The sequence below is a fragment of the Asterias rubens genome, chromosome 2 (assembly GCF_902459465.1).
Source record: "Asterias rubens chromosome 2, eAstRub1.3, whole genome shotgun sequence".
NCBI lineage: Eukaryota > Metazoa > Echinodermata > Asteroidea > Forcipulatida > Asteriidae > Asterias > Asterias rubens.
This window is the reverse complement of record NC_047063.1, coordinates 18,151,428-18,176,928: the sequence shown is the minus strand read 5'-3', so window position 1 is coordinate 18,176,928 and position 25,501 is coordinate 18,151,428. Positions and strand designations below refer to the sequence as shown.

At 40.0% G+C, this 25,501-nt stretch overlaps 1 protein-coding gene across 2 annotated transcripts; it reads right to left on the bottom strand.

Moving 5' to 3' along the window:
• Positions 1 to 1,163: 1,163 nt before the first annotated feature.
• LOC117307296 lies at positions 1,164 to 24,750 on the bottom strand. Of its 2 annotated transcripts, XM_033792013.1 has the most exons (3): positions 24,133 to 24,750; positions 11,997 to 12,455; positions 1,164 to 2,224 (listed from the first exon to the last, which is right to left on the bottom strand). In XM_033792013.1, exons 2-3 carry the CDS (start codon positions 12,388 to 12,390, stop codon positions 2,088 to 2,090), a joined length of 531 nt encoding a protein of 176 aa, XP_033647904.1. In that variant the 5' UTR covers positions 12,391 to 12,455; positions 24,133 to 24,750; the 3' UTR covers positions 1,164 to 2,087. The 2 variants fall into 2 exon arrangements, with proteins under 2 accessions (XP_033647904.1, XP_033647905.1); XM_033792014.1 differs by lacking the exon at positions 24,133 to 24,750 and having other exon boundaries at positions 11,997 to 12,977.
• Positions 24,751 to 25,501: the final 751 nt, after the last annotated feature.

Here is a 25,501-nt window from a genome sequence, read left to right as displayed (position 1 = left end):
TCATGATCATACTCACAAACAAGCAAACTATTCATAAGCATTACAATATTTATTAAACTTGGCAGCTAAATTATAACTTAAATTATTAAAGTGTTACAACGATAGTATACTAATCAAGGAGATTTTAATCTTTATAGACACTCGAACCAAATCCCAAAAACTTCGCTACTTCATTCACTCTAAAAACTCCTGGTATGTATATCCCCCATCCGATGCATTCTAAGGAAAACCCTACAACGAAAGGCGAGTGTAATTCTTCTCTTGATTAGAATTACTGTGTCATTATAGACCTGGATTCCGGGTCACACCCATCTCTGGCTATCAATGGGTCAGACAGACCCTCAAACTGGTCCATCTCTGGGCCAGACTCGTCCATCTCTGGGTCAGACTGATCCATCTCTGGGTCAGACTGGTCCATCTCGGGGTCTGACTGGTCCATCTCGGGGTCAGACTCGTCCATCTCCTGAGTCAGACTCGTCCATCTCTTGGTCAGACTGGTCCATCTCTGGGTCAGACTGACCAATCTCTTGGCAGACTGGTCCATCTCTGGGTCAGACTGGTCCATCTCTGGGTCAGAATGATCCATGTTTTGGTCAGACTGACCAATCTCTGAGTCAAACTGGTCCATAGCTTGGCCCACACTGATCCATCTCAGGGTCAAACTGATCCATATCTGGGTCAAACTGATCCATCTATGGGTCAAACTGACCCAGAAACATGGCCATTTTGTGTCACGGAGACAGGGTCATCTTTAACACAGACTCTGGGTTATACTGGCCTGTGACCCGGGTACGGGTCAACTCTGACACGGCAGTTTTTAGAGTGTATACTCTAAACAAATTATTACCCATGACCTTAAAGGCAGTGGACACTATTGGTAATTACTCAAAATAATTATTAGCATAAAACCTTACTTTTTAACGAGTAATGGGAAGAGGTCGATAATATAAAACTTTGTGAGAAACGGCTCCCTCTGAAGTGGAGTAGTTTTCGAGAAAGAAGTAACTTTCCACGAATTTGATTTCGAGACCTCAAGTTTAGAATTTGAGGACTCGAAATCAAGCATCTGAAAGCACACAACTTGGTGTGACAAGGGTGATAATGGTTTTATTCATATCTCGCAACTTCGACGACCAATTGAGCTCAAATATGCACAGGTTTGTTATGTTATGCATATGTTTAGATACACCATGTGGGAAGACTTGTCTTTGACAATTACCAATAGTGTCCACTGTCTATAAGACTATTAAAAGGTTTTCGAACACAAATAGTACTAAACTTCATTTGTTTTGTTTTCTAATCAGAGAGTGAAAGTTTAAACTCAAATCGTTGCAATATAAATATGGTTGGAATTACGGCTATGGAATTCCCTTCTCTATCACAAAAAACCGCAACATTTTGTTATTGTTTGGCAATCAGCAAACAACCCATCCATCAGTGTATGAAAATAAGGACTGCTATACTAATTTTTTAGTGAACCCTAATGAATAAATAATACCTTTATAACAAACTGGCAATATCTATGGGGTTAACAAACAAAAGACTGTTGATTTAAAGTTATATTTTTGTAAATTTCGCTTAATCATTTCAGGTCAAACATGTTTCTTAACAAAACATGGCGTCGGTCTTTCACCTGTAAGTTTCAAGCTTATCTAATGTTTTTCTGTCTGCATGCAAAACTAGAGAGTTTTATATATTATTTGAAATTCAACGCATGTTGAACAATGTTAGTTCTTTACAGACTCATTCTGAGCCTGAGCCTTCCCACACTAAAAAAGTTTACAAAAATACAACAACAAAAAACATTAAAAAAAAAAACCACCGTGTTTCAGAATGGATTCTTCCCTACTTATTTCAATGATTTATTGTGTCATACACGTCATCACATGCAGCATCAATTGGGCACCAAAAGTTCATTCACACGAACGGCATATAACTTTATAAAATATAAAAACATGCTAGAAAGTGTTCTTTCACAAAGAGATGGGTACTTCATACACCCACCACTGAAGTGAGCCCATTTGCGAATGGGCAATGCGGTTGGTTTTGAAGATGTTCGACATCGTCCGGTGATGGTGGATGTTTTTTTATGGCAGTGGATCTTTGTCGGTCTCAAGCGGGCCGTCCATCGAAGGCTCCGGGACTGAATCGATCAGAGTTATACCCCCAGCATCAAAGATCCACGGTGCTTCGGTAAACTCCTTCGGTGATAGGATGTTGTCACCTGAAAGAGACAAATAATGCAGGAAAAAAGTAGTTAATGTTCTGACGTTTAGACCCTGGACAAATCGTGAACTGACAGGTCGTGTAAGTAATGGAGTCATTGGGTAGATTTTGAAGTGACGCCTAATGGGATTATCTGGGGTGGGGGAACTTTCGCACTAAACGAGGAGGGGAGCATTGGGGAGAATTTGAGGAATGGGCGAGACATGGGCGTCAATAGAGGGCGTGAGGGGACGGAAGGATACCGAAGTAAACCGGGATCAAGGAAGCAACAGGTGGTGCCAGATTGGGGGAACCGGGTACTTTCAAACTAATTTGTAATGATTGAACACTAAGTGCACTGATTTAGCATGACATTTCAATCATTGTTTGTAAAGAAGGCACAATTTATTCGACTGAAGCAATTAACAAATCTAAAGCAGTTGTCAGCAACCAACCAGTTTCTTTTCGGAACCGACACTATAAACCAAAAGAGATTTTCACATGGTACTACCCAAAACCTCACCTATATTATTGCTTCGTGTTGTTGGAAAATATATCACTCTCGAGTCCGGTTACTTCACTTTAGTGTGTTTTATTTCGATAATACTAAGTCAGTTACACACATTCCTATAATTGTTCAAACATTGACTTCAATAAACTTTCATATTAATAGGACTAGTCAAAAAACAATTGTTAAATTTTAGTCTGTAAAGTTACTCTGATCGTAAAGATTATACTAAAGTCATTTTTATTTTTTATGAGACATATATCCATTTCAAAAGCTCGTTATTAATAAAGTCAACTTGAAGAAGAAAAAAATTATGGAATAAAAATCAAATGTAATTTTCCGAAGTTACCTACAAGCTTCAAACGAAAAAGAAGTACACAATTTGTATTTGCTTTTGATCTTACATGTACGATTGTCTATCTCAGCTGCTTAAATGCAATGGACACTATTGGTAATTACTTAAAATAATTATTAGCATAAAACTTCTCTTGGTGACGAGTAATGGGCAGAGGTTGATAGTATAAAACATTGTGAGAAACGGCTCCCTCTGAAGTAACATAGTTTTCGAGAAAGAAGTAATTTACATGAATTTGATTTCGAGACCTCAGGTTTAGAACTTGAGGTCTCGAAATCAAGCATCTAAAAGTACACAACTTCGTGTGACAAGGGTGTTTTTTCTTTCATTATTATCTCGCAACTTCGACGACCAATTGAGCTCAACTTTTTACAGTTTGTTATTTTATGCATATGTTGTGAAACACCAAGTGAGAAGACTGGTCTTTAACAATTACCAATGGTGTCCAGTGTCTTTAAGAATGTAGTCCAAATAGGCCTAATACGTGAAATGTACATTTTGTTTGCATTCAAGTTGGCCTAGTGATGTCTTCCCTTTACCTTTTTAACCTATTGGACCCTGTACAATCGACTCCTGGACACAGCCCTCTCAATGTGGATTGGGCTTTCAGTGTAGACCCCCCCCCCAAAAAAAAAAAAAAAACCCACCCCCTACCCCCAAACTGATGATTTTCATCTCTGCACCATTTTAGGCCTACGGGTCACAGTGCCGGGCGCTTTTATAATGTGTCACTTGGTTTCATTGCCGGATAATTGGGCAAAATGCATTCATTAAAAAACTGTGAAATACGTTTTAAGTGCATAACGAAAGGGTGTAAATTGCAGTCGTAACTTTCACGGTTCACTTCTACATGTTGTATATAACCATAAACTGCAATCTAAGCACACGGGAAGTAAATAACATTTGAATAGAACTCAACACTTACGAGATACAACCGGTCGCCAAAGCTTTGCAATTTAAATACTTAGCGCAAACAAGACACCTTTAAGTGGGTGGCTTTGCCTCAACCAAAGTATAAATAAAAGAAGACGGGCTAAGTATCCTTAGAAGTTTCCGAGTTGCTTTGGATGTTTCAGGGTGGACCACACATGCAGGGGATAGGAGAGTGAAGCAAAGCCGATTAAGCCCGTCTTATGGACGGGTCTTCACTCCTTTGTGAGACCACACTCATCTTTAAAGGAGGACAGATTCTATTCTGTCTTGGTTTATACGGGATTGGGAAACAAGGACAATATGTTCCAACTTTGCGGGTTTTGTGTGCATCTCTGGCCGATGACTCAACGCGGATCATTTTAACTGCCCGTTTTGATCATTGATGCTGTTCACTTGTGCCGAACATTCACCGCTCGCCTTTCTCCTAAATAAAGAGCCGAAACAATTTCAAAGTCCTGCCCCCTTTTAGACCACATCCAATGTATAATCCCACTTTCTCTCTTAAAAGGGATCGACTTAAACACTCGACAAGAGAACTTGCCAAGACCATGGAGGAAGGAAGAGACTCTCACTCCCATTGTTCTTAAAATCTCATACGCGTATAAACCAACACCCCCCCCCCCTCCCCCCGACCCGAAGTCCTACCAAATAGTAAGAACAAAATCACAAGTGTAACACAAAACTAAAAGCGAAGGCACATTTTTACAAAATGCCACTTTATGTTATAAAAAGGGAATTGGAACGCACTCAAATCCTGCCGGATTAGTGTTTGACTTTGTATTTTACTTGAACCCCCACCCATCACCAACACCATCACACCCACCTTCCACCAAAGGCAGAACTATTCATGTTTCTTGTCAACCCAACCCAAAACTATTTTCTGGGTGCGTCATTCAGTGTCAACCACACTGACAAGAGCCCAACATGGAGGGCATTCAAAGAAGAAAATTTACGAAAATATAAACACCCAAACAACCCAGTTTACAAAAATAAATACAGCTCAATGTCAAAGGGAAAAAGAGTGTGTATGATTATTTCTCAAGGCAGGTTGTCATCCCACGGGGTCATGGGAGATCAACAGCCCTAAGTCATCGATGAGCTATATAGCATCAACATTGCCAATGGTCCGGTCATGGTTAAAGGTAATGTACACATGTTGTACTTCTCCAAATATTGTCAGTCATTCCTTGAGCACTTTATATTGAGCAAATTGAAGTTCAATCTCATTTTCTAGTTTGATTTTTTTTTTTTGCTGTCATCTTATTAAAAATGTCTAAGTCCTGAACCTCATTTCTGCTTTGTGTTTCATTGTTTTGCTGCCTTCTTACAATAACGTTTCTGTAAAGAGGAAGTTTGGTCAGCCCCGTGACCTTATTATGACATTAGTCGACTCTACCAACATTATATTACCCTGAAAGCTCACCAAATACATGCCTGAAAGCTCACCAAATACATGCCATGCCTATCCTGGAATCACCTTCATCTGAAGTACGGTCAGAGTCGAAGAAACTGCATTCTAGACCTCACAAATCAAGTATTGCTTATTCCGCTTGCCGAAATCAGAACAAGCTGACAAAAACGGGCACAAGTCGAAAAGTATAAACTGCTAACAAACCAGATTTGATGAAAAATTAACAGTTTGGTTTGAAAACTAGAAGATCGGAATGAAACTATTCTGTCTTTAAACTTATTCGCCAAAATATTCCAAAAACATGAAGACCAAAGGGCCACTGAAGGAGAAAACAACAAGAAACCTCAAGACAATTTAAAGATACAGTGAGGGTTTCAAATCGCAGCAGAACGAGAGAAAAGGCCAGTAGAATATCCCGGCCTTTGGAATACAACAAATTGCAGGGAAAGATGTGGCAAAGCGGTGCTTTAAGAATTAACTGGCTTCAAGAGTGATCACAGCTTGACAACATGGCAAATCTGGTTCAAGGAATCACACAATATGCAATGAGTATAACAAATCGGTCTCCAACTAGGAGTTGAAGGTTAAATTTGGGATTGATTTCAAATAAAAGCTACAAGAATCAACTAGACACCGTGGAATGTTTCAACCTTAAAGTACTTACATGCATGGGAACATGCACGACTGAATTATCATGAGATTCATTATTTGATTTTTTAATTCAAGTTAACCCTACCACAACCCCACTGCCTAACCCTAGTTCCCCTAACCCTGGCTATCCCTATAACCCAAATTCTAACACTAAACCTCACCGGAATGTTACCAACTAGTTGCTATTATGACTTAAATATGTTAATTTCATTAGGATTTTGTCCTCAAATTACATTCCGATTGAATGACCCTACCATTGTTTTATCCAGCCCAGCTGTTGAATAATAACATAGAGCGTGGAAAAGTACACCTTTGAAACTTTGCAAAAATCGACGGATGTACTTGTCCGAAGATACCCACATACTTATTTCAAGCCAGAAGGTAATGGATTCTAAGGAAAGCATAATTTAGTATCGTAGAACTATCTAAAGGCAGTGGACACTATTGGTAATTACTCAAAATAATTAGTAGCATAAAACCTTACTTGGTAACGAGCAATGGGGAGCTGTTGATGGTATAAAACATTGTGAGAAGCGGCTCCCTCTGAAGTAAGGTAGTTTTCGAGAAAACAAATAATTTTCCACGAATTTGATTTCGAGACCTCAGATTTAGAATTTGAGGTCTCGAATCAAGCATCTGAAAGCACACAATTTCGTGTGACAAGGTTGTTTTTTTCTTTCATTATTATCTCGCAACTTCGACGACCGTTTGAGCTCAAATTTTCACAAGTTTGTTATGTGATGCATATGTTGAGTGAGAAGACTGGTCTTTGACAATTTACCAATAGTGTCCACTGTCTTGAATGTACTATTAGTTTGAAGCATGACATTCATGTTTGGCACAATGTTCCCCTGTCTTTCACCTCTGTGGACCCCGGTTCGAATCCTGGACAGAACCCTCGCATGTTGATTGTGTATTTTCAGTCTGTATCCCTACACGGGGTTTTCCACCCACATCTAGAACTGACATTTCCTCATTGTCTGCTCTACAAAGCAGGGTTTCCTTTTCAGTGGCTATAATATAGCCAGCTGGACAGTTAGTTTGTCTCTTCATTAGTCAACCAGCTTTCTTACAAGTCAATACATACTTTTTCAACACTGAACATTAACTGGATTTCACAAAGAGTTTAGACTTGTCTGATCTTGAGTTAGGATGAGTTAGTCGTCCTAACTTAGGACTATAGCAATACGTTTTCAATATCTCCTAGGACTAGTCCTAAGTTAGGACTATATAGTCCTAACTCTTTGTGAAATCGACCCCTTCATTTGAATTTTAACTGGTCCTCGAGTGTTTTAGTTGGCATTTGGCCAGCGGACCACTGGTAAGGGAGAAGGCTGCAAAGGTATCTGCAGGCCTTAAAAGTGGGTCACAGTTGCTTTTGAGTGTCCCTTTTGGTTTTATTGCCATGAAGATATAACAATAATTTGGCAAAATGCCCCATAAATATACAGCAGGGTTGCATTTTGAAACATGATTGATCAACATTGGATCCAGCCACGGGCTCAACATTTTGTTCGGGTGGCAATGCATTGAACCCCATGTTGGATTACTAATTTCGCAAACATCCATCAAACTTGTCACACAAACACCAGCAGTGTGTTACGTTACATTTCTTTGTTGTTCACGTTGGAGTATTTTTTTATACATAAAAGGTGCACTGCACGGATGGGTAGTGGAGCCACAAACATTTCAATTCAGGCAAATAATTTTATTAATTATCGGAATGGTAATTATCGAAAAGGCAACTTGTTATGTTTCTTCTCATTCAAAGGAATTAAAGTACTGTCGAGAAAATAGAACGACCCCCCCCCCCCCACCCCTCCGTTTTTAAAATTTGGTTGCTGCATTAAAAAAACAAAAAGCAATACACGAACAAAACAAAATCCCGGATCAAAACATGACAGGGATTTTTACATGTTGTTCAATATAAAAGCCGTGTTACTTCTACGTTGATGATTCAGTGGGTTTCTTCCTAACAATGGAAGCTGTAAATCAAATTTACTCTTCAGAAAACCAATTATAAAATCGTATAGTTTGCCTTTAACTATACTGATCCAGACGACGACATATGGCATCTGGATTTACTGTCACACCTAAACCGCAAACATAAATGTTTAAAAGATTTCAGTCTAGCCCACAAAAGCAGCTACATAAATCTTATTGTTAGCATAACCACAACGTTATGTCTTACCGGACTTCCCAATTATGAACTTCCGAACTTATCCCCGAACATTTGAACTAAGAATTATGCACAAGTTACTCTTCTACATACTTGTACACTAGGAAAATGAGTAAGTGGCGATATAACCATGGAGGTAAAACAGTGGCCATTGTGTTGCGTTGAATTGCTAAAATTTTACTGAATCATTTTTGAACTGCCTCTATAGCTACCGGGCAATCTCGGTGGTCTCGGTTGATAAGACACTGTTCGAGAATTTCAAAGGTCGTGGGTTCGAATACCAACCGAGTAATATGCCTGTGATCATTTTTAACGGGACTCGGTAAAGTACCGAGTGTACAGTGCTAACACACAAAGAGTAAAGGCAAAATTAATACAATACATCTTAGAACTGTTACCACGAATGTTTGATAAAGCACGACAAATCTTGCTCAAGGTTATGAGTTCAACAATAAACGACGTGGTTTACAGACTGGTTGATATCCCACTTCTGACACCAAAAAGAACGCCTATGTATTATCTGCGTCACTGAAAGGCAAACCAACAGGAATATCTATGTTTCAAATGTGTACCTCTGAAACGTATGAATGATGAGAAAAACATATAGAGATATAAACAATAGAATTAACCTTTTTGCAAACTGCCACAAATTGTTGACCTGTGGTAGAAGGGCCTGTACAGTTTTCAGTTGTTTTCACTAAAATAATTTAAGACTAAAAATATTATGCATATGTGTATTTTGGGATAAAAGGTGGCTCACAGTTCGCCCTTAGCAGAGAAATTTATATTTGTATAGTGATCTGAATTCGTTTTAACACAGACAATTAAACTGCTGTACGAATGGTTCTTCACTATAGCGAAATGTTTAAATATAACCTGAGAGCTCTGCTACAAATCTCGTCTCACAGCAGGTACTGTTTCTTTCCCACAAGAAATTGACATTTCCTTCCATTCAAACCGTTAAAGGCCATCGGTAAAGTAACATGAAAGGAGAATGTGTTTGTTTATAAAATTTCCATGAGGTCACTGCAGGTCATGGGAATAATGTTTTAATTGGATTTCCAGTCCTTTGTCCGCATTCAAGTCCGACGTGACGTCTCAAAAACAAATCTCAAGTGGGATTTTTTTCTTTTCTTCAAGTGTTCAGGGATGGAGTGAATTTCTGACAGAGTGAAGTGAGGGCACCTTTTATCGGCTTCTTGATGGAGAGAGTTTATAAACCACTTGGAAATAGTCAAGCATGAATCACATAATGACTTGACTGGTGTGACATGTTTATTTATATAATAAGTCAAGGCTTGCCTTGTCTTATGTCCACAGTACAGTAACTGGTGCAAAGTGAAACTTTGAGTGTTTAACTTTCAAAATGTTGTCTCACCAGCAAAATAAATTTATTTATTTATTTGTGTGAATTCGGTATTTTTGAAGACAATATTATTATTAAACCAGGGTTCTCCACATGCGGTTTTGTCCGGGCGCTGCGCCCGGACAAAATTCTCAAAATACCAAATGCGCCCGGACAAAAAATGCCGCGCCCGGACAAAATCGTCGTGCGCCGGACAAAAAATATCGCGCCCGGAAAAAAAAAATTGAAAAACACTTCACGACGAACTCAAACCACCGTTCGATGCGCTGTATCACTTTAAACCGTCCGGTTGAGATAGTTACAATCGGAAAGTCATCGTTGGGTAATGTAATTCTTGATTTCTTATGTATGTCCTGTTTCACTCCACTGCTGGAGTACAGCCTTTTCACAAAATGTCCATTGCATAATCTTCAGTTGTTTCTTGTTTGCAACTTCTGTTTCTCATTTTCTTGTTCTTGTTTTTTTTTTTTTAAGTCCACTTGGTGTTTTGCATGTCCACCTGTTGCCATCTTGCCAGGTGATATGCCCATCTCCACTTCTTTGATTTAATGATCTTAATTAACAATTTCCTGCACAACCCCTTTGATCCTGCACACTGCCGCTTCCCAGATGTTGTCGTGATCCCTGCAGGCCTGTATTCTTCGTTTTTGGAAGGGCAAAGGCACCAAGGCCTTGGATATTAAGGGCACCCTAGGAGGAAATTGTTAATTTCTACTGGAGCATTTCAAGGGCACCAAGGCAATGACCAGGGGGCATGAAGGCAATCACCTTCGTTGCCTCACAGTGAGGTCAGGCCTGTATTTGGCTTTACGGAGCTCCATGGTTAAATGTTGAGATCGAACCGCTTATGGAGAACTAATGGAGACTGCCGATACCTGGATGGCATCCCCCACCCCCCCCCCCCCCCCCCGGCGAACAAAGATGATCGCCAACTAAGAAATGTAGCTCGGTTGGTATAACCATGGTAGAACCATAACGGAGGAGGCTAATCCAGAGGTCGAAGGTTCAAATATCGTTTTCTCTCACACCAAAACAGCTCACACGTCAAGTATCGAATTTAATTAAAAAACACAAAGTCTAAATTATTGTGGTCAATGTAACCTGACTAATAACTGTGTCATTATGCAAATGGAAACCCGATTTCCCGAAACTCAAGTCGCCAATCTTTTTCTCAAACAGAATTAAAGGTTTAAAAAGATAATGGTTTATTGTAGAATAGAAGCAAGGTTGTTTCTCTGCAATTCAAAGTAAATGGAATGGGAACCACACTGAACAATCTTCCATTGTGCTGTATGGCGAAAAACCACGCTCTGCTCCAAGCCCACTTGACAGCAATCCAACAATACGATGGGAACAATTCCATGTAATCTTAAGATAATCTATGAGGATTTAGACAATGTGTGAAGCAGAAGGACACTGGAGTAGAGGAAAATGACCTTCTGAAGGGTGCGTGGGAAGAAAGAGAGGAGGACAGGGAGGGCTATAAAGCATCTGCCTCCATGCATAGAGAAAGAGAGGGGAGAGGTGGGGTTGTCTTCGAACGAATCGATCTGTTTAGACCATCTGTGTGATCATTCACTTTACGTATGAACAACAATATGATACCTTTAACAACAATAACAACAACAAAGCTGCGAAATATATTCATTATATACAAAAGCCTTTATAAATAGCCTATAACATGAATGATATGATGCTTGGTATTTATATAGATCATAAATAGAGCATCAGCTGGATGCATGCTTAGGCTTCGTACAATGTTAATGGTAAAAACGGAATAAGGTTGCAGTTGGAAAAAAACTCTTAAGAGTTTAGTTTTCAGTCACTACAGTTAGTGTCCTCGGGTCTTTTGACTATATAGTATCCCGAAGGCAGGCAGCGGACACAGATCGAAACGTCAAGTGCTTAAACACCAGCCTTCAATTTCACAAAACTCTTCCTAACTAAGGACGAGTCTCAACCCTACACTGTAGCATGCAGACCTTAAGATTAATCCTAAGTTAGGACGAGTTACTCGTCTTGGAAAAGTTTCCGCATGGCGCCACCACTTTTTCATTTGATATGAAATAATATAGTATCTAATTTACCTCAATGAGATATCCTTTTTTGTAAAAATAGTGAAAAAGTGGTGGCGCCATACGGAATGTTATCCCTCGTCTTAACTCGAGATAAGACGAGTCCTGACTCTTTGTGAAATCGACGGCAGGTCCTTTATGTTACACACAAATTCAACCACTATTTAAATTCATAAAATAGCAGAAGAAAGATAAGTAGGAAGCGAACCCCTTTTCTCTCCCTAGATAAATTCTGTTACTGAAAAAAAACACCACCATTGTTAGATATTGAATTCGAGTTGTCACTCTGGAAAAAGAAAAGAAAAATACTCACCATTCGTATCAGCAGCCATGAAGGGTTCCATTGCATCTTTCAAGTCCGTGTCCGTCGCCGCAGCCAGCTCAAGCAAGCTGACCCCTCGGCTCTGGTCCAGATCATACGCTCCGAACGTCCGGGGTAAATCCTGTCCACGGAACTTCAGGCCAAGGTGTCCGCCGTCACCTTTAGCGTCATCACTGTCGTTTGTTCCCGTTGGTTGGGACGGTACGATTGCTTGAAAGATGGGGAGCGGGGCTGGACGATGGTGGACAAATGCTTGTTTACGAGTGTCTATGGGGACGTTGATGCGGAGTGCGAGCGGAGCAGAGCTGGTTGGGTCCAGGGCGAGGAGGATGCAAACAACGGCAAGGGTGAGGCGGAAAGCACCGGTGGAAAATCTGGTAGTCATTTTGATGCTTTGACAAGAAAAAATCTCACCAAAATTGTTTTCGAAAAGTTACAAGACTTCTCCGTCTGTGGATGAGAAGGAAGATAATGACAAAATCACTTGGTGGTCTCGTAGAAGCATGGAGTTAGAATTCTACTCCCTAAGAAATATACCCCCAAAGGATGTTCGACGGTATCATTAACACTTGTTGAATTCAAAAGATGTTATGGCAAGTCCTGCTCATAAACAAACTTTAAAGGACGATTGTGCCGCAACCATCAGCTCGTGAGATTTCGTGAGCAAATAACACCGTAGAGTTTAATCACACCGATAATTGAGACCGTGTCGCTACCCATCCACCCGCGGGGTGATCGGCGTTCAAGTATACCCTGCCTGAGGAGCAGATGCGTGCCGCTGGTGTGGTTCTCTCGTAACCCAATTGTCCAACTATTTATAAACTCATTCGCGAGCCCTCGACAGTTTTCTCGGAGGGTGTAAGTTGCTGTGGGTGGGTGTTGGTTTTTAGAGCTTTATTGCTTCTTAGTTTACACGCTTCGATGACTTCAGTGGTCGACTGCCGCGACGGAATAAGTCATCAAGTGGTCAGTAAAGCGTCCTCGTGTAATAAAGTGGTAATGAGGTCATTGGGTGACAGCGCTCTCTTTATCACCTGGTTCAGACATTACTGGGCCAACCCGTTGAGGGCGTTTTCAAGTATGTTTAAAAGTGCAGGGAGAGTTGGAATTGAACCCGTTCTCTGACTGATGGGCCGGTTTTCAAGACTCTTCTTATCTCTGAATTATTCGCTTGCGATGGCAATTCTCCCATAACGGGGCAAATGCCGAATTGCTCTAGCTGTGTTACCAATCATAAGCAAACCAATCTCTGCTTAAATCCAGTGGACACTATTGGTAATTACTCAAAATAATGATCATCATAAAACCTTACTTGTTAACGAGTAATGGGGAGAGGTTGGTAGTATAAAACATTGTGAGAAACGGCTCCCTCTGAAGTGGAGTAGTTTTCGAGAAAGAAGTAATTTTCCACGAATTTGATTTCGAGACCTCAAGTTTAGAATTTGAGGTCTCGAAGTCAAGCATCTGAAAGCACACAACTGCGTGAGACAAGAGTGTTTTTTTTCTTTCATAGTTATCTCGCAACTCCGACGACCAATCGAGCTCAAAATTTGCACAGGTTGGTTATTTTATGCATATGTTGAGATACAGCAAGTGAGCAGACTGGTCTTTGACAATTACCAATAGTGTGCACTGCCTTTAAGGGAAATATTGACGTAAGTGCGGAACTCCCTGCTTTAATCCACTTTTCAAGGATTTTACTTGATCCAGTATTCTTGACAACAATACAATACATGGATTGTGAACGTCATCACATACTCTTTGGGATTGAACAAATAATTTTCTTTCGTTTTCCTCGAAATTTCCATTCAACATTTGAAGCACACAACTAATAAAGAAATTAGAACATTATTTGGTTTGCGGTAACACCATGCAATGCCTCAAATCCTATAAAGAAATTAATTGAAGTTAAAGTGCCAAGAAAATGTTAACGATGTTTTGAATATTTTGTTTAACATTTAGATTTTTGACAATTTCAATATTTATATTAATCAAATAAGATTCCAAATAGCCAAGTTTGTATTAATGTTTTAAAACAATTAATTTAAATTGTGTAGTACACACATACATTTGATAGAAGTGCTATGAAAACAAGAAACAAAACTGCCAACCAAAAGGACTAGAGGAACTTAAATGTGACTGCATTATTTCTTTAAAATTTCCTCCTTCCACATCGAGTCGTGTCCAAATGCCATAACCCCAAATAAAATCTGAACCTCAAATTTCAGTACCCAGAAAGGCAGTTGATACTCTGAACATTGCTACCTATAGAAACTGTTAAAGTCACTGGACACCTTGGTAATTGTCAACGACCAGTATCCTCACTTGGTGTATTTAACATGCATAAAATTACAAATCTGTGAACATTTTGTCTTTATCGGTTATCGTATATTGCAAAAATATAATGAAATAAGAAAAAACACTCTCCTTGCACAAATATGTGTGCTTTCTGATGCAATAAGTCGTTTAATTTTATTTGAGTGGGAAATTACCTTTCTCAAAAACTACATTACTCCAGAGGGAGACGTTTCTCAAAATGTTTTATAATATCAACAGCTCTCCATTGCTCGTTACCAAGTACGTTTTTATTTTGAGTAGTTACGTTACAAATAGTGCCAAGTGCCTTTAAAAAGGTAACGAATTGAACAGCACATACTTTTTTACAACAAGTTTAGAAAAGGTGAAGGGGTTATGTCAGGCTGTGACAGCGCACGTGTAGCTATTTTAGAATTCTTTACCACTGTGACTTTCCTTACACGTTTTTTCTACATCCGTCGAGATTATAATATTGCAATGTGTTCCTATGGTGCAGCTTGTTCAGACTAACAGTATAACCGGATTGGGTGCAGAAAACGTGTTTCCTGCAGAAAGTGAAATGACCCGACCGGGTTAATGTTACCCACATTTTGAGGTAACATTATCGGGCAGCCATCTTGGAATGTTTCGGTTCGTATAAAGCATGTAATTGCATGGGTGTGGGGGTAAAGGGGTTTTAAGTTTTAGGCCGTGGGCCAAAAGCTGCTCATGCACTCTCGTCTTAACTTCCTTTTGGCGACTTTTTCTATCGTCTATAAGTACATGTTGTTTGGAAACAATAATTGGCATGTTCCCATTTTGATCTACTTGCTTGTTAGTGAGAAATTAGTAAAGACTTAAATGCATGTAGCCATAAAGTTAAGACGAACTTCAATTTCTGGAACTGCCAGATTTGACCCAGAGCCTAGGTCCTATACATCAACAGCAATACACCAAAGAAAACGTTTGTATTTGTCCTTCCCTTCTAACAATTCCTCTTCTTACCAGGTGGAAACGAATCGTGAATATAGATTTGCATATATGCAAATTAAAACAGTTTCTATGTCCAAGTTGCACAAAAGTTATCAAAATCAAATTCATTTTTTCAAAGGTTGCGAAGGAAGAAGTTTGGAACAACTGCAAAACTTTCATAAAATGTTCACAAGAAGTTTTAATACACTAAACATTATCCTAGGAATGGAATATTTAAAAATGATTACTATTTCTTTAGCAAGAATAATATAAACAATATTACATGATGTAGAATTGAACACCCTCCAAATGTTCCAATGGGGGTATTTAAAGGCACTGGACACTGTTGGTAATTGGTAATTGCTCAAATAATTGTTGGCATAAAAACTCACTTGGAAAAAAGCAATGGAGAGCTGTTGATAGAATAAAACATTGTGGGAAAAAGGTCCCCTCTGAAGTTACGTAGTTTTCGAGATAGAAATAAAACATATTTGATTTTGAGACTTCAGAATTAGATTTTGAGGTCCCGAAATCAAGCATCTGTAAGCACACAACTTCGTGTTACAAAAATGTAGTCTTCATTTCTAGTTTTCGAAACGCGCGAGATTATAGAAAGAGTAGAAAGAACGGTACTCGAACAATCTTAAACATGGGACCACTGGGCGTACGGCGGTGTGGGAAGGCCAAATTCGAACCACGTAATTGGCAGCGGGTCGGTAGTGACACTTTTTCTAATAAGTATATCCCTGCTGCTTTTTCGATGACGTAAATCATTTTGACTTTACAATGGGTTGAGTCATAATCGCATTGGAACTGTAAATCAAATCTTCTTTGTTCAATCCCAAATTAATGTACACGTCACGTACCCAGTCAGTTTCCCTTGTGACTTAGTCCTTGTAATTGAAGAGCGTAAGACTCGCTGGACATCTTTGGTAATTGTCCAAGACCAGTCTTCTCACTTGGTGTATCTCAACATACATAAAGTAACAAACCTGTGATCAATTGAGCTCAATCGGTCATCGAAGTTGCGAGATAATAATGAAAGAAAAAACATACTTGTCACACGAAGTTCAGATGCTTGATTTTAAGACCTAAAATTCTAAATCTGAGGTCTCGAAATCAAACTGGTGAAAAATAAGCCGTCTCTCACAATGTTTTATACTACCAAAAGCTATCCATTACTCAATACCAAGTAAGGTTTTATGTAAAAAAATATTTTGAGTAATTACCAATAGTGTCCACTGCCTTTAAGCCAAAAAGAAACACAATGTTTTAAAAAAAATTATTCAGACCAAAATTGTTAATTTCCCCGGTGAATGAGTTATATTCAGTACACAGTTGATTCAGTCTGACAATGTTGAGCCTACACGAGAAACTCAACAATGACTTCAAGCAAGTCACATTAGACGTGATTCATGATTCGGGTAAGTCAAATGTGTGTTCTGTATTATTAGATTTCCTTGCTGATGGAATTATACGATTTCCTAAAGGTTTCAAATAATTGCCATTGAGTTGAATAGTTCAACGGGGTTATTCGTTAACCAAAAAACGGGTATTTTAAACCAAAAATAAATGTTCTTTTAGATTCGAGTCTCCAAGATCATTCATTTTTTTTAGTTCCACTCATTTTCCCAATACTGTAGTCTAGGGTCCTTTGTAGAAACAGTTACATGATTGTTTCTAACCTCACGTGAAAGCGGTGTGAAATACCAACCATGTTGGCAACCTCCAATTGCACTACTTCTCAACATCCTAGCAAGTTTAGTGGACTATAAAACATCTTTTAGATTTATTGGTCACATTAATTTGGGTGAAAAAAAACGGGGGAAAAACTGGTTAGCCCCAGGAGTGTTGATACGTTCGTTCGCGGGCTTATTGAATATATGAAAGGTGATTCACGAAGTCAATGGGCTACTTTCTGGCTTTGGTGGTATGGCCAAAAATTCATAGAGCTACTTTAAGAAAAGCATCTTGGCTTAACAACTGTCTGCTTAGCAGGGGTAAGCAGGATACAGTCACAAATTTTACATGTGACATGGTAGTTTGGCTTGAACCCTTGTTCTGTAAGCAACATTGTATTGTGCTTAGCTTCTATTTGTCAATGCATAACAGATTAACTTAAAAAGAATAACAATGCTGAACAGAAACATTTTGAGGGAGATTGGGCGGCCAAGTGCCAGCAATGAAAGTTTTGATCACGTTTTTTTTTTATTTAAGTAATTTCCTTTGGGAAATTGAAGGCGGGATGTGGTTGGAGCATGGAGGCTCCATGGTTGCAGACGCAAAGAAAAGAGAGGAACCATGCTTCATGCTCGTAAACGTAAACGTGACTTTAAACACAAAAACAAAGATAGCGTACAACAGTCGTCGTTTCGAACTGGATGTTGAGCAAGATCGAGCAATAATAATTCATATTTTCATAATTTAGTTTCCAGATTTGATGTAATTGTTTTGTTTTATACATTGAACGTCTTTAATGTATTTGTCCCATCGTCCATCGATATTATGTCACCCCAAAAAATCAATCAAAATTGCACCCTGAACGCCTCACTTCTCATTTAACTTTATGTACTAACTTGTAATCAATATGTACTTTTGTTGTTGTAGATATGGAAATAGATAATAAAATGGAAATAAAACAAACAAACAATCTCTCTTGTTTATGTCTGACTTATCATAGAGGTGCCCGGAAGCTCAATGGTGACCCTTTCGTCACCAGACTTTATACACGGTCTATTGACCGTCTTGATCATGACCCTATGTAAAGTTCTAGTGACTGCTTGTGGAGGAGGGCAGGTCGGGCGAGCTAGTCAAGACAGCCACAACACACCACCTGTCAAAAACGATTTGTGCCCCATTAAAATTACCGCCTTCTTCCCGCTGAGCCAAACATCAACACGTAATAATAATAGTAATATGTTCCCATCCCGAAGCCTGGACTATGCAGGACTCTGCTTATTTCTGTCAATGAGAATAAGTTTTGATTTGTGCCCCATTCCTGTATACCAAAGGTCGATAAAATCGTATATATAGTACAATCTCCATAACTACAAGATGTTCCCCTTTCTTCCTTTGAGCTAAAGACAAATAATTTGTACCAGAGAAGTCCATGCTCTGTGTCAGAGAAGATAAAACAAAGCTCACTTAATTTTACCTATCTGGATGACTTGTGTTGTGTTGTGTCAATGATGCGCACAAAACACTGCCCATACCAGATGCCAATATTCTGGACGCTCAGCGTCAGCTCACTCAACGCATATCCCCCATCCCCCCGCACACACTTCCTCTCATTCCAGGGTATTTCCCCGCTAGAAGCCGAAACTGCTTTCAAAATGTCGTGATATGTTAAGATTTGGGGGAATGTGCCTGATGATATAACATGGCATTTGGAGCAGTCAGGGTGTGCAAGGGAAAGATTTTGCTATTAGGGCCAACGTGTAGATTTATCTTTTGAAGAAAAAAAAAGAACAACGAGCAATTTTCAAAATATTCAAAATGGCTGCCAATGCTTGTTATATTTTTCAAAGGACAACTTTGTGTTGGAACTGTCACCACCTGTCAAAAACGATTTGTGCCCCATTAAAATTACCGCCTTCTTCCCGCTGAGCCAAACATCAACACGTAATAATAATAGTAATATGTTCCCATCCCGAAGCCTGGACTATGCAGGACTCTGCTTATTTCTGTCAATGAGAATAAGTTTTGATTTGTGCCCCATTCCTGTATACCAAAGGTCGATAAAATCGTATATATAGTACAATCTCCATAACTACAAGATGTTCCCCTTTCTTCCTTTGAGATAAAGACAAATAATTTGTACCAGAGAAGTCCATGCTCTGTGTCAGAGAAGATAAAACAAAGCTCACTTAATTTTACCTATCTGGATGACTTGTGTTGTGTTGTGTCAATGATGCGCACAAAACACTGCCCATACCAGATGCCAATATTCTGGACGCTCAGCGTCAGCTCACTCAACGCATATCCCCCATCCCCCCGCACACACTTCCTCTCATTCCAGGGTATTTCCCCGCTAGAAGCCGAAACTGCTTTCAAAATGTCGTGATATGTTAAGATTTGGGGGAATGTGCCTGATGATATAACATGGCATTTGGAGCAGTCAGGGTGTGCAAGGGAAAGATTTTGCTATTAGGGCCAACGTGTAGATTTATCTTTTGAAGAAAAAAAAAGAACAACGAGCAATTTTCAAAATATTCAAAATGGCTGCCAATGCTTGTTATATTTTTCAAAGGACAACTTTGTGTTGGAACTGTATGGCCACATGGTATCTGCTTGACATTCTCTTGCCATACGTCAGCCCAGTCCAACGTCTTTCGATGAGGAGCTGGTACCGACCACACCACATGTAGCCGAGGACACTCTACAAAAAGGACGTCACGAGCATGAAATCCATTGATTTCAATGAGAATTCAAAAACCATAATCTATACGATTGCATCATCTTCGCATCACAGGAAACTCGACACATTAATCTCTGTCATTCCACGTCAATAATCTGCAACACCACACTTGCATTGGATTCTATACAATCAAACCGGACTCCCCTTCGGGATGCTCAAAGAAAACTAAGAGCTAAAGAGTAGATTTAAGTCTTGTTCACTTTATCGGCTTAAGATGTGTACTGGCCGTTCACGGATTCTAGCTGTCACATTTGCTAATCTGTCCTTACACCTTAGCACAATACACCATCTCTTAGCTCTAGACTCATGGAGATCCTTCTGATGAGAACGGGAGAAAGCAGTCAAAGAAATGGCAACTGAAAAAGCGCAAGTGGGGAGCACATACAATTTAATGACTGAGTGTTTTTAAATTTCACATCCAATCGGAAATGCCATTCAGAGAAAATGCTTTTTAAAGTGGTTTGACTGCAGGGCTTGCAATCGCAAGGTTGTGGGTTCGAGTCCTACCAAGCTAAGCGCTGATTATCTAAGCAATGTGTCTTATTTTATATGCATTACGCAACACTCGGGACCTACGGCTTTACGTCCCATTCGACGTAAGAAGCAATAACGGTTACGTGTCTTGCTTCGTCATGACTGGGACTCGAACCCCTGCTAATCAGAACACCAGTGCGCTGGACCACTTCTTCTCTCGTGAACGGTCCCATCGGAACCAGCAGTCTCACAACAGATGGTCCGCTATCAACAATATTAAACGACTTGTCCTCAAGTCTCTTCTCGGGTACCAATTTATTCCTGTGTGTTGAGAAGCAAATGCAGTTAGTATCTTGCCCATACACAGGGACACAAGTGTCACGACCGGGACTCGAACTACATTCGAACCAGCAACTAGGCCGTTCGATGCACCAGAACGCTCGCCCACAGCATGCATGATCTAATGCAGAGCTAAAACAATGTGTCCTTCTAAAGATGTTCAATTAAACTAGCCTTCATTGACAAGACTATACGCTCGGACTTTTGGGACGCTTGGTGGGAGCAGACTTACCAGGTAAAATCCATTGTTCTCGATAATTTGTGCATGCTCAGAACTACGTAAACAATGACTATTTACCTGGTAAGTCTGCTGCCACCTAGCGTTCCAAAGTCTCCCATTTACTCGATGGTGGAAAATAAGTTTGCACGGATACCACCATTGAAGTGAGAAATTCTTCCGAGCTGGACGCATGATGTGGCGAAAACAGCAAACCATGCACTGACTACAAATAATTACTCATAAATTATTGTTCAGGGGCAGCTCCTTGGGAAAGAAAAAATCTTGGGGCAACTTCACATGGAGCTAAATAAAGAGTGCTCTTAACTTATCCGTAGGACTGGTGGGACGTCATCAACATCCTCGTTGCGACACTGTGTGGCAGCGCAACGGAGACTGACGTCCTCATGCATACAAATCTTAATCACGATACAATTTCAGTGGTGCAATATTGACAACCTATGAATTCTTTCTTTGTGTAATCTATACCGTGTCCAATATGTAGCACTGATGGTGGGTGTGCCCCCCCCCCCCCCACTCTAACCCTTCATCCATGCTCTAACACCGTGTTATTTTCCTCTTGTACAGAGTAACCCCCCCCCCACCCCACCCTGAATCCGAATAACTCCTGAGATTTCAAGGACTCGATGGAGACACAATAGCAGTGGGGTATTTGGTAGGGGTACACAATGCTACATCCATTAGCACGATGGTAAAATCGGACCCAGGAAGCGTTTGAATTAGCTATTTTTTTCTAAGTACTGCAGCAAATTTCACGAAAGTAACTTATGCCACACGGCGTAAAGTTTCGTGAAATCGGCTGCTGAAGTGCATGCAATAAGTCCTGTGTCGAAACTTTGATGTACACCTTGATGGGAGTGGATAAAGGAATTTGGGGGTGTCAATGTAAACTTTGCTCACCCCATACTTCCAGCTCAATTATTTCCCAGGATGTTTATTCTTGTATTGGATTGGAACGATTACAAAAACGCTGTTAAGTATTTCTGCATCCCAATTTCAACAGAACCAACTCGAATACATGTCATGCTTGATCGGTCTATGGGTGTATTGACAGCCTAACATAATTTCCTTTTTCCTTCCACACATCTTTACGCCCAGACCGGCGCAACTGATAGTAGACTTGATGAGAAGTCGTTAGCGCTGCCTGTTACAAACACACATTATGCCGTTCATACAACAGTCACAATGCTATTATCGTTCATGCAACGGTCGTAGGTAGACTAACACACCCATACTGTACCGTACCCGTAACTAAAACGCGCTTAACAATTACCGACTTGATTTAAAGACTAAACTGACAGTGACAACTGCATTATGACAAATTATCACCTATTGTTTTGTAGTGCCGGATAACCGGTAAAAGGAAAGGCACAGGAAGAATTGGAATTTATCGCATAAAATAAAGTATCAACAAGTTCCATTAGTGCGAGTGTATCCTTCCGCCTTGTCAAGTTTTAAGATGGTGAGTGTCGATTATTACTAGGACGTGTTTCCGTTTGAAGTGTATTGTTTCTTCAAAGTGAACAATTCACAAAATTATGTCATTAATCCGTTTCGATCAGTATGCTCTCCTGTAGACGACCTGACTGGCCGTCTTCTGAAGACGATCGGAGCACTGATCAAAACGTTGAGTTGTCATCACCAATGGCGGTTCTTCTCAGAACCAACAACACTCAAAGAAGATGGTGCTACCCGCAAAAATTACCGTATGTTGACAAGTTCAGAACATAGGATTTGAAACTTTGAAGGTTTGCGGTAACACCAGGTAATGATAATCACTAATTGAGTTGGGGGTAGTTCTGAAAAGAAATATAGGTTTCAACTCGACGTTTCGATCAGTATGCTCTGATCGTCTTCTGGAGAAAAGCTCAGAATGGATTATTTCTCCACCCATCCCCTCTGTCAAACCATAGAGCAAGTCAAACTCAGACAGAACAACACCACAAAGACGGACACTATTGGTAATTGTCAAAGACCAGTCTTCTCACATGCTGTATCTCAACATATGCATGAAATAACAAACCTGTGAAAATTTGAGCATGATTGGTCGTCGTAGTTGCGAGATAACTATGAAAGAAAAAACACCCTTATCACACGAATATGTGTGCTTTCAGATGCTTGATTTCGGGACCTCAAAATTCTAAACTTGAGGTCTCGAAATCAAATTCGTGGAAAATTACTTCTTTCTCGAAAACTACTCCACTTCAGAGGAAGCCGTTTCTCACAATGTTTTATACTACTAACCTCTCCCCATTACTCGTCACCAAGTAAGGTTTTATGATAATAACTATTTTAAGTAATTACCAATAGTGTCCACTGCCTTTAATGTTAAGGTTATTTTAAGGTAACTCTATGCATTATCATCTTCCCTGCACATGTCCGATTATGGTTTTTTTTTCACTGAAGTGAAGAGGGACAACAACGGAAACGTTGATTCACTGGAAACAAAATGTCGGATGCAAATGCCTGCGAGTTGTCACATTCATTCAATTCAATTGCAAAGTTTTAAGGGTGACTTCTTTCAACTTGTCAAGTCTGTGATTCGGATACTCATAATTAGGGCCAGTCCCACTACCTCCTGTGTGTGGAATGTTTGACGTGGGTGATTATGGGAGACCATTAGCAAAATTAGACGATTTGTTCATCATCGTGAGCCATTACAACCTTTTAAAAGTAGTGGACACTACTGATAATTACTTAATATAATTGTTTGCATAAAACCTTACTCGGTGAACCAGTAAGTATAATTAAACATTCTGAGAAACGACTCCCTCTGAAGTAACGTAGTTTTCGAGAAAGAAGTAGTTTTCCACGAATTTGATTTCGAAACCTCAGATTTAGAATTTGAGGTCTCGAAATCAAGCATATGAAAGCACACAACTTCGTGTGACAAAAGTGTTTTTTTCTTTCATTATTATCTCGCAACTTCGACGACCAATACTGAGATCAAATTTTCACAGGCTTGTTGATTTATGCATATGTCGAGATACACCGAGTGAGAAGACTGGTCTTGGACAATTACCAATAGTGTCCATTGTCTTCAACGTGCACTACCAAGTGCTATTATTCAAATAAATTAAAATTCACTTTTTCGTAGGCCATACACTGTCCCATCCGAATGTCAAAGCAACAAGTAAAGTATCTCACTCAAGGACCGGACCACCATAAGTGCCAGAACCAGGACTCGAACCAGGAAAACCGAGCAACACGACACGTCACAACATTATTGCACGATAAGGCGTCATCGATCGAGGAGATCATGAGAGGGTCTCAATTTATCCATGGACGGAATGGCACAGACAAACAGCATCATTTTCAACAACAAAAACTGTTGGTCGCGCTAGATGGCGCAACTTTTATCAACTTGACATAATCTGAATTGTATATCTTACCTGTAGTCTTCAAGTGAGTGTGCACTCTGAGCGAAATCACCTCTCCAAATTTTGCTTCAAAATCTTGTCGACGAGCGAGAGGCTAGGCTGGAAATATTCTCAAGGACCCGTTTCTCTTTTTGTAATATCTCCGGGTTGTTTTTGTAAGGTGTGAAATTTGAAGTGAATCCCTGTTTTTTCCGGGGAGTCTGCTGGCTTGGCGAAGCTCCTCCCTACAGCAGGGTTTCCTCAGTCTATTCAAAGCTTATGTCCGGAGCTAATTGGGTGGATAATATCCACAGGGTGAATTCGTGTAAATGGTAGGTATTTAGTTTGTCTGCTGCGGCAGACTAGACTGGATGAGCTCCAAGCAAGTAAGAAGCAAAATCTCAGAAGTAATGGATCAGGACATGTGGGCTCACTACATCCACAAGAAATACCAAGAAACTTCTCCAGCTCGCGACCGTGACTTCAGTTTTCAGGCCTGGGTATCGCTAGCATCAGCACAGACCCTGCTGCTCTGCGGTTGGGCACGGCTGTGACTGACGCTGGCACAACTCTCACACAGTCGCCAGATTTTGGATTTTGGTGAGAGGAATCCGTGACGTCACTGCTAACCTAGTTTCAGCAGCACGAACGCCGTTTGTTCGGTCTTTGTTGCCTACTTGCCAATGTTGTTTTAAATTATTTCATTGTGTGTAGGCAGAAGTCACCACTTTTGCATGGAACAGTTGATCCGTGAATGCTGATAGAAAAAAATCATTCTAGTCGTGCGTGTCTTTTTGCGAGTACAACGCCCACTTTTGCACATCTACGTTGCTCTGGAAGAGACATTAAACTTGTTTAGATATTTGGATAACTGCTCAGGATGATGACACCCTGAGATGATTTGCCTTGGGATGACGGCATCTTGAAAGTAACATTTCGTCTTCAAAGCATATTTATGAATTATCTATGGAAGTTGACTCCTTGCTTTTATGATGTCGACATCCTTAGATAGATGAAATACATGTCCTGAGAACGTTCATCATGTAATCGTGTAATCATCATGTAATCCTACTGTAAATTAATTATCTCAGTATCTCAGTATCTCAACATGTCAGATGGCACTTCCAGAGCTCCGTGTTTCTCTATTTATTTAGCCGAGCACGATACCACAATAACGCACCAGCTCCCAGGGGAACTTTCTGTTTTTAAAAGTCACAATAGCTGGGAGCATTGACCTCACCCATCACCCCCCCCCCCCACTACCGACCATTTCGTTGGATTGTCACTAACTTTTGGGGAAAAACAACAACATCCCTCGACAGTTTGGGTGCACACACCAGTGTTCTCGCAACAGTGGCTGCTAAATAAGATTACAGGCGTCTCTCGGATTTCGGTTTGAACA

What these genes read in the sequence shown, in the direction of transcription:
- LOC117307296 (XM_033792013.1), bottom strand. Translation starts at nt 12,390, where the DNA reads ATGACTACCAGATTTTCCACCGGTGCTTTCCGCCTCACCCTTGCCGTT. An exon ending in CATGGCTGCTGATACGAATG is followed by an intron (nt 2,225 to 11,996) that starts GTGAGTATTTTT and finishes TGTCTCTTTCAG; the next exon opens with GTGACAACATCCTATCACCG.